Genomic DNA, 15445 nt, shown 5'->3' with positions numbered 1-15445 from the left:
AATCCTCAAATAAAATTCTTTTCTGGTCTATAAAATCCAAATAGTCTAAGGACCAATTAGCTAGATAAATTAGGATTCTTTACAGATTTAAATTTCTTTGACTCTGACTAACCTTCATGTTTGTTATAATTTAATATCAAAACTATATTATCTTAGTAGAATTCTTTCTATAATTCTTCTCCACTATAAATGCAAATAGTTTAATAAATGTTTATTCAGTCTACTTTTACTTCAGATTCAAACAGATCCCCCTTCACATAAAGAACAAAAATTATTAATTTCCTAAAAAGAAAAGGTATCTTAATTAAAAGCAGAAACCATATAGTTTCCATCAACTAAATATACTATAACTGACTGAAGACATTCAATACATAGAAAATTATTAAAATGACCAAATATTATTAAAAATGTAGTGACACCAACTACATATAACACAGTGATGTGTGCAAATAAATTCCTGTTCTATGAGAGTTCACATTAAAATATAACATCAATTTATGGAGACACTCAGAACACAATCAGACAAAATTATTAGCATATCTGGGGGAGTCAATATTTATACTCCCATATTATAAGAATCTTATTAACAGTGACTGAGAATTAAAATAAAATTAGCTTTAGAGGATTTAGATGGTGTTAGAATTCATGAGGCTTCTCCACTTTAGAGGATTTAGATGGTATTAGAATTCATGTGGATTCCCCAGTGGCTAAGCGGTAAAGAATCTGCCTGCAATGCAGGAGCCATGGGAGACATGGGTTGATCCCTGGGTTGGGAAGATCCCCTAGAGGAGGGCATGGCAACCCACTTCAGTACTCTTGCCTAGAGAATCCCATGGACAGAGGAACCTGGTGGGCTACAGCCCATAGGGTCACAAAGAGTTGGACATGACTGAAGCGACTGAGCACACATGCACAGACAGAATTCACACAAAGATGCAAATGAAGAACTCCAATAAACCACAATTAATCTCTCTTTCCTTCTTCCCTCATATAAAGCACTTTTAAATTTTCCAGTTTGTGTGTCTCACGCCTTTGGAGTTATACCCTACTGCTCTGAGTATCACTTAAATGTGTACCTTCTACCTTCCACTTCCTTCTATGCTCCAGTCTAACTATTTCCCTTTTTGTATTTGGACAGTTCTGCCTGGATATACTGGGCTTTCCCAGTGGCTCAGCAGAAGACATGGGCTCGATCCCTGGGTTGGGAAGATCCCCTGGAGGAGGGCACAGCAATCCACTCCAGTATTCTTGCCTGAGAATCCCAGGGACAGAGATCCCTGGCAGACTACAGTTCATAGTGTTGCCAAGAGTCAGACGCAACTGAAGCAACTTAGCACAGCAGAGCACCCTGGACATACTACAAAAAAATCAACAAACCTAACCCCAAATTAATTAAAACCCATATTGTTCTTTTCCCTATTTTCTGTATATCAATTAATTAATGAGACAGCCATTGACCCATGATAAAGACTTTGGAATTACTCCAAATCCTTTCATTACTATCCATATCCAAGAGACAATCAACCACTGTTGATTCTTTCATTTATCTTTCTAATCTATCCCTTACTTTTGTAAAACACTGTCTCTTCTTTAAGTCAAGTTTACCACATTTGTTTTAAAGATTTTCTAAAAATCTCTTGTCTCCCTATTCAATTAAAAAGACTTCAGGCTTATCTAATGTCAGTCCTGCTTTAAAGTCTTCTGAGGTTTTGTAGTGATTAGAGATTGACATCAAAACCTTGAAAAGCACATAAAGCAGATCTCAGTCGGTGTGGCTCCTTTAATGGTAAAGGAGCCTTCACCATGATAGTCACATAGCCTCATTTAGGGAGCCACAATGAAGTATACATTGTTCCCTAAAATGGGCCTTGTTCTTTACATTTCCACACCTTATACACATTCTGCTCCCATAGAATGTCCTTGCATATGTGTTAGTCGTTCAGTTGTGTCCAACTCTTTGCGGCCCCAGGGACTGTAGACCATCAGGCTCCTCTGTCCATGGGATTTTCCAGGCAAGAATACTGGGGTTGGTAGCCATTCCCTTCTCCAAGAATCTACCCAACCCAGGGGTTGAACCCAGGTCTCCTGCACTGGTAGGGAAATTCTTTACCATCTGAGCCACCAAGGTAGCCCCAGAATGTCCTTATCTGCCTTATTAACTCTTAAAATCATTTGAGACTCAGCTTAAATAAACCAAATACCTTGTCAAAACCATAATTACTTTCTCCCTCATGTGCTTCCCTCTAGTACTTTGTGAATATTTCAGAATGCTGCACAATATTCATTGGTCTCTCTCCCTCAATGAAGATGAGATCCTCAACGTTAAAGTTAACTGCACATCCCTACCGTGTTTCCGATGCATGTTAGGTACTTGAGAGACAGCAGACAACCCCTACTCTAATGAAGCTTACTGCTTAATGAAAGTGCCAGGCAGCATTTTGGCACAGTATACAGGCAGAGAAGGCTTCCTCATATTTGAACTGAGATCTGAAGAATTATGAGGAGCTGGGGCAAAAGGGGAAGGATGTATGAATATGAGAAACTGAAAAGTCAGTAACTGACAAACAGAAACCATGTGGAAAGAACAAGATAAGGATGGAGATGAACAAGTGACATTACCATACTAGATCTGATAAACCAAGTTAAAAGATTTTGGTCTTTATCCTAAGAATAAGAATTTTTAAAGAGTTTTAAATAGGAAAATAACATGACCAGAAAAATAAACTAGAAGAAAATATAATAACATATAAACAATGGTCATCACTGGATGAAATTATTACTCTTTTTTCCTTAAAAATTTCCTAATTTTCTACAACAAATGTCACTGGTGATGGTTGTCATTGAATAATGTCTACTTCTTTGCAACCCCAGGCTACCCCAGAGTAGCCTGCCAGGCTCCTCTGTCCATGGGATCTTCCAGGCAAGAATACTGGAGTGGGTTGCCATTTCCTTCTCCAAGAGAACTTCCTGACCCAGGGATCGAACCTAGGTCTCTTGCATTGCAGATGGATTCTTTACCAACTGAGTCACCAAGTAACCAAAAAGTCACCAGCTTTTTTCCTCAATAATTTTCTAATTTTCTACGACAAATGTCATTACTTTCCTTAAAAACATATTTTAAAGTTTTGAGCATCTCAGAAGAGTGATAATAAATAAAAATCTAATATAATACTTTTCAGAAAAATTTTAATTCTTGATTAATCTCAAATCTTCCTTGCAGTTTTAATTTTTTTCATTAATTCATTGAACAAATACAGGTGCAAAGCACTGTTCTAAGTGCCAGAAATGAAAGGATGAATAAGAAACATATTGATGATTTGAGTTTTCACAAAGCTTTTATGATACACTATGAGGAAAAGACACTGTGAAACAGCAAAAGAGACAAAGCTGTAAAGAACAGACTTTTGGACTCTGTGGGAGAAGGCGAGGGTGGGATGATTTGAGAGAACAGCATTGAATACATGTATGTTATCATATGTGAAATAGATCACCAGTCCAGGTTTGATGCATGAGGCAGGGTCAGGGCTGGTGCACTGACCATTGTTTAAAATGAACCATTTTTTAAAAGTTTAAATAATGAACCATTGTTTAAAAGTGTATTGAGTACTGCAAAGGAAAAGAGTGGACCACTTTGAAAATAGGTAAGAGAAGTTAAACTACTTAATGAGCTGGGGAAAAAAAATACAAAGTTGAAAGCCAAATGAAGACTATCAGTTCCTGGTAAGGTTGCAAACCAACACACATGGCTCTCTCTTGCCTTCCAAACTAACTTTTGATAGGCTACAAAAATAAGACAGAGGCTAACAGAATCCTAAAGCTACTCTTACACAAATATATCTTAATGATATATATATATCTGTATAAACCATGAGTAACTCCTGGAGAGACAGAAGACAACTAGGTCTCAGTATAGTTAAGAATTAGAGCATAGTATACAGGCAGATGCAGGGAACAGACAAATAAAGGGAATCAAAAGGTACCAACATCTAGTTATACAATAAATAATTCATGGGGCTATAACATACAGCATGATGACTATAGTTAACAATACTGTACTGCATATTTGAAAGTTGCTAAAAGAGTAGATCTTAAAAGCTCTCATCACAAGAAAAACAGAAGTACTGTAACTATGTATGATGACAGGCATTAACTAGATTTATTGCAATGATCATTTTGCAATACACAAAAATAATCAATATACTGTAAACTGAAACTAATATAATTTTGTACATCTAAATATTTTATTTAGGTACATTTATATATATACAGTAATATATATATAGTCAAGAATAATTCATACATAAGTTTATAAATAGCTGCAAATTTTTCATAGTATGGAAAGTTACACCGAATGAAAAATACGTCAAATGAATCATTTCATATTTTGAGAATACATAGCAACAATAATAATTCATATTGCTTACTCATCTGTCTGTCTCCATAACTGATGGCTTCCGCCAGCGGGCTCCATCCCTGAGCATTTTTCACCTTTACTGGAGCATTGTGAGCCAAAAGTAAATGGGCACATTCTGAAACATAGAATGGTAATAATATCAAACACATCATGCAATTTTCAGAATCTCTAAATTAAAAAATCATTTAAAAATTCAAGGTATCAAGTTAATATAAACAGATCTATGAAATAAGCATGGTACTATAGAGAATTAAGTAATTTTTTAAATTCCTATGTATCTAACCATGTTATCTCAAATCCTTAAGATTCAAGAATTATCTATTCTAGTCCCCAAAAATAAACTAGATCTCTCTGCAAAGATAATATTATGTTCCCTAATAATTGTTCCCAAGGATATGTTAAGAATGTTTCCATATTATAAAAAATAACCCAAGAAACTCAAAAGTAATTTACATAAAAACTTCTACTAATAAGACCCAGAAGAGGACTAACTACAAGGTCAAATGGAAAGTTCATTATTTATTCCAAGGGGAAAAAGAAGTGTTTGCAAAAAAAAATCACTGACGTTTCCATAAGCCCTTATTTTTCAAATTTTACAGCTTGTTTAGTTCAGAAAAATACCCAAAGGAGACAAAAACTTGTTTATAAGAACAAATCTAGACAGTCTTTCTAGTAACCATAAAAAAAGTAAAAAGGTAATAAAATAATCAGAAAAGGTAATTTTTTAAAAAGATATACTTGGCTCACCATCCAGGCCAGGCACAGTTGCCTGCTGAAACTTAAGAGAAACACTGAAGACTGCCACAGAGACAGGATAATTACATTAAAAAAAAAAAATCTATGATCAGGACAAAAGTTTCCAAAACACTGGATTTTGGGGGGCTAGTCACACGGCATGCAGGATCTTAGTTTACCATGCAAGATCTTAATTCCCCATCCAGGATCAAACCTGCACCCCCTGCATTGGAAGCATGGTGTTTTAACCACTGGACCACCAGGGAATTCTCAACACTGAATATTTTAGGATGCACTGAGAGATCTCTGCCTCTTGGATCTTAGCTGGTTAAGTTTAGGGGTGGTGGTTTTAAGTCATCACTGTCAACATTTCCAGTTATTCACGGGAAAATTAATTTACATAGTACTTCATCAATGGATTTTGTGGTTTCAACTGTTTTATCTATATAATACTTGCTGTTTCCAACTCAGTGGCTGGAGCATTTCCAACATTTAACATTGAGGACATGTGGTAATCTGAACCAAGTCTTACAATAAGAACTAACATAATATATGACAACATGAATAAGTTTTCTAGAATAGGGGAAAAAAAGTCTAAGGTACAGACCTTTGTATAGGTTGAGGAAATTTTTCTTAAATTAAAAATAAGCATATTAACAGGCAGGAAAACATCTGAAACAAGGCTTATAGGAAGTTTAAGATAGCTATCCAACTTAAATTCCCCAAATGAATGATTCATTCATTCAATCAGTCTTTTAGCATGTATTTATCAATGCCTATTATATGCCATTTCTAAGTGCTAGGTCCTAGATATAAGCAGTGAGAAGAAAGATAATCAGAGAGCTCACATATTATGTTAAAATATAATTTAAGTAGTAAATAAAAAAAAATAATGTTAAGTGCTCTGAAGGAAATAAGAGTGTTATGACAGTTGTAATGCAAGTGAGCTGAGGTGGAGGAAGAATGGTATTAGCACTTTTCCTAGTAATAGAAGAAATATCTACACTAGCAGGAAATTATATTAAGTAAGTAAAACAAATACAGAAATTTCACAAAGATGTTTAAGAAAGTCTGCTAGTAGTATATAAAAATATATGTACACTGAAATCTTTAAGTATAATGTTCTTCTCCATTTCAACTCAAATCCATAAGTGAAAATCTTCCTAGCCAACTTGGCCAATATATCCACCGGAAATTCAGAAAAAATTAAGACTTCACTAGTGAACAACAGGTTATTCAGTAGGTTAAGATGAGTGAAAGAAGTAAATACAAGTGTGTAAGTTGTAGGGTATCTCTAATTCAATCAACAAATGTTTGAATGCCCTGGGAATTTTTACTGTGTTTACAAACACGTATACAAATAAAAAGTGCCCTTCAACAATGAAGTCACTAAAGACACAGCATATCTCTAAAGGAGAAGATAAAAGAGAACAGAGTAGCACAGACTGAACGGTGGTAGAACGTAGAATTGCTGTACAGAATTAAATATAAGGTAGATGTTTTATCTTCCACCATCTATTTCAGTCTCATGCCTATGCAACCAAATACCAAAAATATTAAAGGGTCAAATAGGAAAAAGTAGAAAAAGAATACACAACTGGAAAAATGTAAATGGAAAATTATAAATTGATAGGTATATTAATGGCTGTACCTACTTCACATGGAAAGGATTCAGGAAGAACAAAAACTGATATTATGTGCAGATCATGAATAATCTAACCAAGTGTTTCCCAAAAACTCTAGTTTCTCAAGATACTTGTAAAAAAGAGAAAATACCAAATAACTACAGGAACAATGACTCTATAATAGAAGGCTCCACTTCAGAATGTCACATTGAATATTAGCACCTCAAAAGTGCTAAGAAGGTCCACAGTAAAAAAAAAAAAAAAAAAAAACCTGCTTAATATGTATTAAGCCACTATTTTCCAAATCACTACTTTCCTCTAAAATTATCTCCCATGAAACAAATGTTCTGTGAAACAATTTTGAATAGACTGATAAAATCATATGATGAAACATAGCAAAACTTCCTCCACCAAAAATTAGGACCTAGGACAGTAAATATGTTTCATTTCACATTAAAATTCTGATAAATCTATATTTACTATTAAAGTGTTAAATTTAGAATAGCAATTAGACTTGGCATCAAATTAATTATGACTATCACAAAGACAGGAGGGAAGCAGGCTACATGTTAGCTAACTTTGATTTAGACTATTTTCTTTTCAAATGATTCACAGTGAAAGGAGAGCAATGCAGGTCACCATAATGATTAGGAATTCAGGTTCTGACATAAGATACTCCAAGTTCAAGTCAAAACTCTGATACTTCTCCCTGGGAAAGTTGCTTAACATCTCGGAGCTAACTTTTTTCATCTGTAAAATGGGGACAATGATAGTATCTTCCTCACATGATTGCTATGTTAAATGAGTAAACATGTATAAAGTCCTGAAAAAGCATCTAGCATATTGTAAATGAATACATTTCAGTTATTTTCTAAGGTTCTGATCCAATGTTCTTCAAAAGAAGGTCTGAGCCTTTATTGGTCAAATTTAGCTAACTGTATCTTTCTTTTCACCAAGGTAGCTATACTAGAGATGACTATCATGGTCTGCCCTACCAATAGTCCTGCTAAATATTCTTCCTCTGCATTCTTGATACCCCCTTCTACCCCAACTCTCTCCCAGAGTCAGTCTCACTAAAGCTAATTTTATATGACTAACTACATATTCCAAACACAGTTCATGAGGTCGCTAGTCACTCATCACTGTGACTTGGCTGAAGATGAACTAGCCCAATCAAACTTTCTGTTCAGAAATTCAGGAACCTAAGAAATTGAATTATTTGGTGGAGAACACTGAAACCAGAAAGCCTTCAAGATTTAGGAACTTAGAACAGTTATTTTGGGTCATCGTCAGTTTCAATAAACAGAGAAAAATCAATCAAGAAAAGACAGAATATTATATATATAAATAAAGAACAATACATACACCATAAGAAACAGACAAGATGATTGATATAGATGGATAGATAAACATACATATATGAAGGGAAGGAAGGAGGAAGGTTGTGGGCAGGGGGAGGGGAGGGAGGAAAGGAAGGGAAGAGAAAGAGAGGGAGGAAGTAAAGAAGGGAGGGGAGAGACAGTAGGAATGGGGAAATGATAGCTGACTTCCCAAACTATCTTTGTCACTACTCTTCCTGAGACATAGATAGTCCCCATAGCTTGAATTTAATATATAGCCTCTTAATGAATCTCTACTTAAAAGTTACTTGAGTGAGTCTCTTCTCTGTAAGGAGGAAATAAACAGCATAACTAACTAAAACTTTGAGTCCCCAGTTTTGTTGTTGCTGTTCAGTCCCTAAGTCATGTCCGACTCTTTGCAACCCCAAGGACTGCAGCACGCCAGGCTCCCTGTCCTTCACTATCTCCTGGAGTTTGTTCAAATTCATGTCCACTGAGTCGGTGATGCTATCTAACCATCTCATCCGCTGCTGCCCTCTTTTCCTTTTGCTTTCAGTCTTTCCCAGCATCAGGGTCTTTTTCAATGAGTCAGCTCTTAGCATCTGGTGGGCAATTTATGTAGTATTAAAATCTAGATTAAATTTCCTACAAATCATGTTTCACATAAACACATGAACTTAAACTAGCAAAAGAATTTTGTTTTTCAACAAAGCAAGTTCTAGTAATATTTTTCAGATCAAACTTCACAGCAACAGCTATTTTATAGTATATAACAGTAACAGATGTTCATGATATGGTTAGAACATCAGAAAAGTGTTAAAAAATTATCTTGTTTAAAAATTCAACAGTATATGCTTTCCAAAGATTTTTATCAAACACATCCAAAATTTTAAAATCGAGCACTCAGAAGGTTCCCAATCAGCTACCTAGAATCCTCACTTTTCAAGATAACTGGGAATCCAGATAATATGGCATCTAGGGATAGGCTTAAAAAGTAGATCTTTTGGGACTTCCCTGGTGCTCCAGCGGCTAAGGCTCCATGCTTCCGTGGCTAAGACTCCATGCTCCCCCTGCAGAGGGCAGAAATTCCATCCCTGGTCTGGGAACTAAGATCTCACATGCTGCAACTAAGACCCAGTGCAGCCAAATAAATAAATAATTTTTTTTTAAAAAAAGGAGATTTTTTAAACCATCTGTCTATGAGCTGTTTTTTTGTTCTGAAAAATAAACAAGTACTAACATTTTATTATCTATCATAATAATCCTAGACTTATGAGTTTATAAAAAATAGCCCATATTAAAGAATCTTATAAAACTATAAATACTAAAAATATTATAATAATTAATAAAACTTAATATTTGGAAACAAGAGTCTCCTGATATTATACTTACTTGAAAACTAACCAAACAAGAAAAAAAGTTTCAAAAGGCATAAAGGTTAGTATAAGACGTTCACTAACTCTTTGAAAAAAGTGCTATGAAAAATGAGAAAGTATTTGTGTTTTGTAATATACTGAATCCTAGACTCAATTAGCAAATCAAATAACCAGGTGAATGTTTTAAAATTCAAAACATAAAACTCATCTTAAAATTTTAAAACTGACTATACATGACTGAAGTCAGTTTAAAACTGATTCAGTTCAGTTCAGTCACTCAGTTGTGTATGACTTTTGTCGACCCATGGACTGCAGCACGCCAGACCCCCTCATCCATCGCCAACTCCCGGAGTTTACTCAAACTCATCTCCATTGAGTCGGTGATGCCATCCAGCCATCTCATCCTTTGTCGTCCCCTTCTCCTCCTGCCTTCAATCCCTCCCAGCATCAGGGCCTTTTCCAATGAGTCAGCTCTTCGAATCAGGTGGCCAAAGTACTGGAGTTTCAGCTTCAACATCAGTCCTTCCAATGAACACCCAGGACTGATCTCCTTTAGGATGGACTGGTTGGATTTCCTTGCAGTCCAAGGGACTCTCAAGAGTCTTCTCCAACACCACAGTTCAAAAGCCATCAATTCTTCGGCGCTCAGCTTCCTTTAAAGTCCAACTTTCATATCCATACATGACTACTGGAAAAACCGTAGCCTTGACTAGGTAGACCTTTGTTGGCAAAGTAATGTCTCTGCTTTTTAATATGCTGCCTAAGTTGTTCATAACTTTCCTTCCAAGGAGTAAGTGTATTTTAATTTCATGGCTGCAGTCACCATCTACAGTAATAAAACTGATTATACATGACTATAAAACAACAAAAAAAGAAAATATCTACTAACCTTTATTTCCTAACATCACAGCAAGATGTAAAGGAGTGTTTCCTAAAACAGAAACAAAAACAGATTAGTATAAAAACACTGGAAAAATTATTTTTAAATGGCTTCAGCTCCTTCAGAAAGTTCACTGACAAATTTTAAGCAAAAATAATGTGATGACAAAATGATCCTGCTTATGTGGTAAAGTCAAGGTCAGAAGACGCAATGGTTTCTAAACACAGCATATCCTACTTGTCTTTCCCCCATCTCCCATGAAAAATATCCATTTTGCTTTTGGGACTTTCCCTTCAAATAGATGTCAGATTCCTTTGCTGCTAATTTCTCTGTATCTACCTTTGTTCATTCAGCACACAGTTTAAATACCTACTACACACTCATCCGTGCTCATTTCAGTAAGATTCAATCCTGTCCTCAAGTTTAAAAAAAAAAAGAAAATGAAAACACTAACTGGAAAAAATATATTCACCCCCATGTTCACTGCAGCATTATTTACAATAGCCAAGATATGGAAGCAACCTAGGTGCCCATTGACAAACAAACAGATAAAATGTGTGTGTGTCTGTATGTATGACACATTCAACAGAATGTTATTTGGCCATTAAAAAAAGAATGGAATCTTGCCATCTGCAGGACGGACCGTGAGGGCATTATGCTAAATGAAATAAGTCAGATAGAGACAAATAACCATACAATCTCACCTATATGTGGAATTTTTAAAAATACATACATATATACATATATACATACATACATATACACACACACACACACACACACACACACACAGAACAAACGGGTGATTGCCAAAGGTGAAGAGTGAGAGAGTAGGTGAAATGGGTGAAGAGAATTAAAAGGTACAAACTTTCAGTTAAAAAATTAAGTCCTGGGGATGTAACATATGGCATGGTTACTATTATACTGCATTTGAAAGTTGTTAAACGTAGATCTTAAAAGCTATCATCACAAGAAAAAAAACATTTTGAATTATGTATGGTGATGTATATTAATCAGACTTCTTGTGGTAATCATTTCACTATATACAAATATGAAAACATTAGGTTATATACCTGAAAGTAATAAAATGTTGTACATCAATTACACTTCAATTAAAAAAAAAAAGAGTATATTGCAAAGGTAAACAATTTCCTCTGTCTCAGTATGCTAAATCTAGGTAGGACTGTAGAAGATACATTTTTCTGTTTTGCTAAAATCAGTACCTTGCTATTATACAGAGTTGTTTCTGATCAGCTCCAGAGAAAAAGAAATCTACATATACAAGTATCAATTTCCAGTCTGATTGGTCTAGAATAAGATTGTCTTCCACCTTTTCTAAATACTGAACTAATTTCATGTGTTGCATTCACATTCTATGACAATCTCTATCAAAACCAAAAAGTAGTCACAAAAAGTAAACAAAACTTGTTGACAAACTGATACCATAAACAGCTCAACACTAGGCCAAAACCAAAGCCTTTACTTTGGACTTTCATTTCTAATTCCCATTTCAATCTCCTCTCTAAACTGGAATAATAATTTTAAAACAAAAACTTGACCATGTTGCAGTTTCACTTAAAAGGCTTGACTGTGGTCCACATTTTATCTTTAACATGGCATAAAAGGTTCTTGAGATAAGCCCTTACCTCCCTTCCTTCTATTTTCTTTCTTACCCCACATTTCATCTGAATTGCATGCAATAAACTCTCCAATAGCCAAGATTCTTTATATTTTACACACATTTTGTTAATTCTTCCTAAATATTTCTTCCCATAGGCCTACCAAGTTAATACTCACCTTTTAGGGCTTAACTCAAACATCATCTATCCACTGAAGCCTTCTCCAGACAATCAGATGTCCCTCTGCACTGCTCCCAGAGCACTCTATGCCTCTTTAATGAAGCACTTTTCACACTAAACTATACTTTTTATTTTACATAGAAACATCTGTCCCCTTCATTAGACATTAACCTCAGTACAACTAGATATATATTTTATTCATTTATGTATACAAAATGCTTCCAATACACATATAACATTCAAAATACAGTCAGTAAGTATTCGTGAATGAAGGCATGAGAAAAAGCTCTGACTGATGGCAACAAACCCTAAAAATATCACTAAAATGCAAAAGGCATTACCTTAGGCAAGGGTTGCACAAATATTTCCCTAATTGGGTAATGTAACTGTAAAAGTTTTCATGTTATTTTTCCTAAATGTTTATAAGAATATGCTTATAAAACCATTTAGCCCTTGAATTTCCTTGGAGTGAACATCTTTATTATGGATTCATAATGACAAGAGTATTGATGTTTCCTAATTCCTTTTTGTGTACATTTTGACAATGTTTTTCTAGGATTCTGTCTACGTCATCTAAATTGTCATCTATTGTCATACATTTTGTTCATAAATATCCTTCTGTGATTTATCAATGACATTAAAATTTATGCAGATGCCCCCCTTTTCATTCATATGTTATTTGTGTTTCTTATTTGATCAGTCTGAGGTTAATTTTACACACCTTTTTAAAGGACAAAGTTTTGGCATGTTGCTACTGAACATCTGTTCTAAATAACTGTTGCTTTTATTATTTCTTTTATTCTGTTATTTGGGTAAAATAGGCTTAAGTTGGGAAATTAAGTAAATTAAGTTGTTCTTTTCCTAATTTCTCAAAATGGATTCTTAGATGCATGGTTTTTCACATTTTCCTAATATCTTTATCTTTTGATTACTAATCTCTAGTCTAATTGCAAGGTGATCAGAGAACAGACTCAATATAATCTCAATCTGAAACATGTTGAAAGTTGCTTTATGGTCAAGTTTAGTCAATTTTGTAAATGTTTTCTGTATGTTTGAAAACAACAAGTAACCTGAGGGTTTTGGTTGCAACATTTCAAATAAATATACTAGGTCCAGTTTGTGTTATTCATACTTTTTGTATCCTTACTGGTTTTCTTGTCAGCTTATTGTTAAAAAAAGAAAATCTCCCACTATAATGGAGATTTCTATATCTTCTTCTATTTCTAGCAATTTTTGCTTGGTATATTTTCAGCCTATGTGATTAATTACAAACCAAATCCTTGAATACTTTCCTGGTTCAATGAATGATTTTTTTCATCTTGAAGCACCTCTCTTTATCTCAGGTATTTTCTGCTTTAAATTCTACTATGATGTTAATATTGGATAAGGAAATGGTGACCCACTCATGTTTCATCCCTGGGTCAGGAAGATCCCCTGGAGAAGGGCATGGCAACCCACTCCAGTATCCTTGCCTGGAGAATCCCATGGACAGAGGAGCCTGGGAGGCTACAATCTATGGGGTGCAAGAGTTGGACACGACTACACTACAACCACATGATGTTAACACAACTATACCAATTTTTTGACTGGTATTTACATGGAATATATTTTTCACTCCTTTCACTTTCAATTTTTATATGTTGTTGTATTTCAGATGTGTTCGAACCCTCCAACTAATAAAAATAAATGGAGGAAAAAAAAAAGATGTGTTCGGACTGTATGCAGCTGGGTGTTTTTTCATACAGTAAGATACTATTTATCATTTAACTGTTAGAGCATTTAATCCAGCCTCATATATTATACTTAATCATACTGAAGTGAAAGTTGTTCAGTCATGCCCGACTCTTTGCCACCCCACAAACTATAGAGTCCATGGAATTCTCCAGGCCAGAATACTGGAGTGGGTATCCGTTCCCTTCTCCAGGGCATCATCCCAACCTAGAGATGGAGACGAGGTCTATGCACATGGCAGGCAAATTCTTTACAGCTGAGCAACTAGCGATATTACTAGAGTTTAACTCTACCATCCAGCATTGTGCATTCTACTGTATTTTCAACATTTGTCTTGCCAGTTCCACACTTCTTTTTCTCATCTTCCTACCTTTTTCTAAATTGATTATTTTCATATTTCCATTTTGATTTTCTGTCTGTGGATGGAATGTACATATTTATTTTACTATTTTTACAGTGGTTATCCTAGACATGCACTGTCCTATATGGTAGCTACATGGAATGTGAAGTCAAGTGGGCCTTAGGAAGCATCACTACAAACAAAGCTAGTGGAGGTGATGGAATTCCAGCCGAGCTATTTCAAATCCTGAAAGATGATGCTGTGAAAGTGCTGCACTCAATATGCCAGCAAATTTGGAAAACTCAGCAGTGGCCGCAGGACTGAAAAAGGTCAGTCTGCATTCCAATCCCAAAGAAAGGCAATCCCAAAGAATGCTCAAACTACCGCACAATTGCACTCATCTCACACGCTAGTAAAATAATCCTTAAAATTCTCCAAGCCAGGCTTCAGCAATACGTGAACCGTGAAATTCCAGATGTTCAAGCTGGTTTTAGAAAAGGCAGAGGAACCAGAGATCAAATTGTCAACATCCACTGGATCATTGAAAAAGCAAGCAAGTTCCAGAAAAATATCTAGTTCTGCTTTATTGACTATGCGAAAGCCTTTGACTGTGGAATCACAATAAAATTCTGAAAGAGATGGGAATACCAGACCACCTGACCTGCCTCTTGAGAAATATGCATGCAGGTCAGGAAGCAATAGTTAGAACTGGACATGGAACAACAGACTGGTTCCAAATAAGAAAAGGAATACGTCAAGGCTGTATACTGTCACCCTGCTTATTTAACTTATGCAGAGTACATCATGAGAAACGCTTGGCTGCAAGAAGCACAAGCTGGAATCAAAATTGCTGGGAGAAATATCAATAACCTCAGATATGCAGAAGACACCACACTTATGGCAGAAAGTGAAGAGGAACTAAAAAGCCTCTTGATGAAAGTGAAAGAGGAGAGTGAAAAAGTTGGCTTAAAGCTTAACATTCAAAAAACTAAGATCATGGCATCTGGTCCCATCACCTCATGGGAAATAGATGGGAAGACAGTGGAAACAGTGTCAGACTTTATTTTTTTGGGCTCCAAAATCACTGCAGATGGCAACCGCAGCCATGAAACTAAAAGACGCTTATTCCTTGGAAGGAAAGTTATGACCAACCTAGACAGCATATTAAAAAACAGAGACATTACTTTGCCAACAAGGGTCCATCT

At 35.3% G+C, this 15445-nt stretch overlaps 1 protein-coding gene across 1 annotated transcript in view; it reads right to left on the bottom strand.

The window, feature by feature from the left end:
• Nucleotides 1-15445, bottom strand: part of ANKRD13C (ankyrin repeat domain 13C) — a 92786-nt gene that overhangs the window by 50272 nt on the left and 27069 nt on the right. Inside the window, exons 2-3 of the mRNA XM_020896199.2 lie at nucleotides 10380-10421; nucleotides 4425-4529 (exon numbers count right to left, since the gene is read on the bottom strand). Coding sequence (XP_020751858.1) covers nucleotides 4425-4529; nucleotides 10380-10421 — 147 coding nt within the window. The remainder of the gene's footprint in view (nucleotides 1-4424; nucleotides 4530-10379; nucleotides 10422-15445) is intronic.

Source organism: Odocoileus virginianus, chromosome 5 (assembly GCF_023699985.2).
Source record: "Odocoileus virginianus isolate 20LAN1187 ecotype Illinois chromosome 5, Ovbor_1.2, whole genome shotgun sequence".
NCBI lineage: Eukaryota > Metazoa > Chordata > Mammalia > Artiodactyla > Cervidae > Odocoileus > Odocoileus virginianus.
This window is presented reverse-complemented; position numbering and strand designations above follow the sequence as displayed.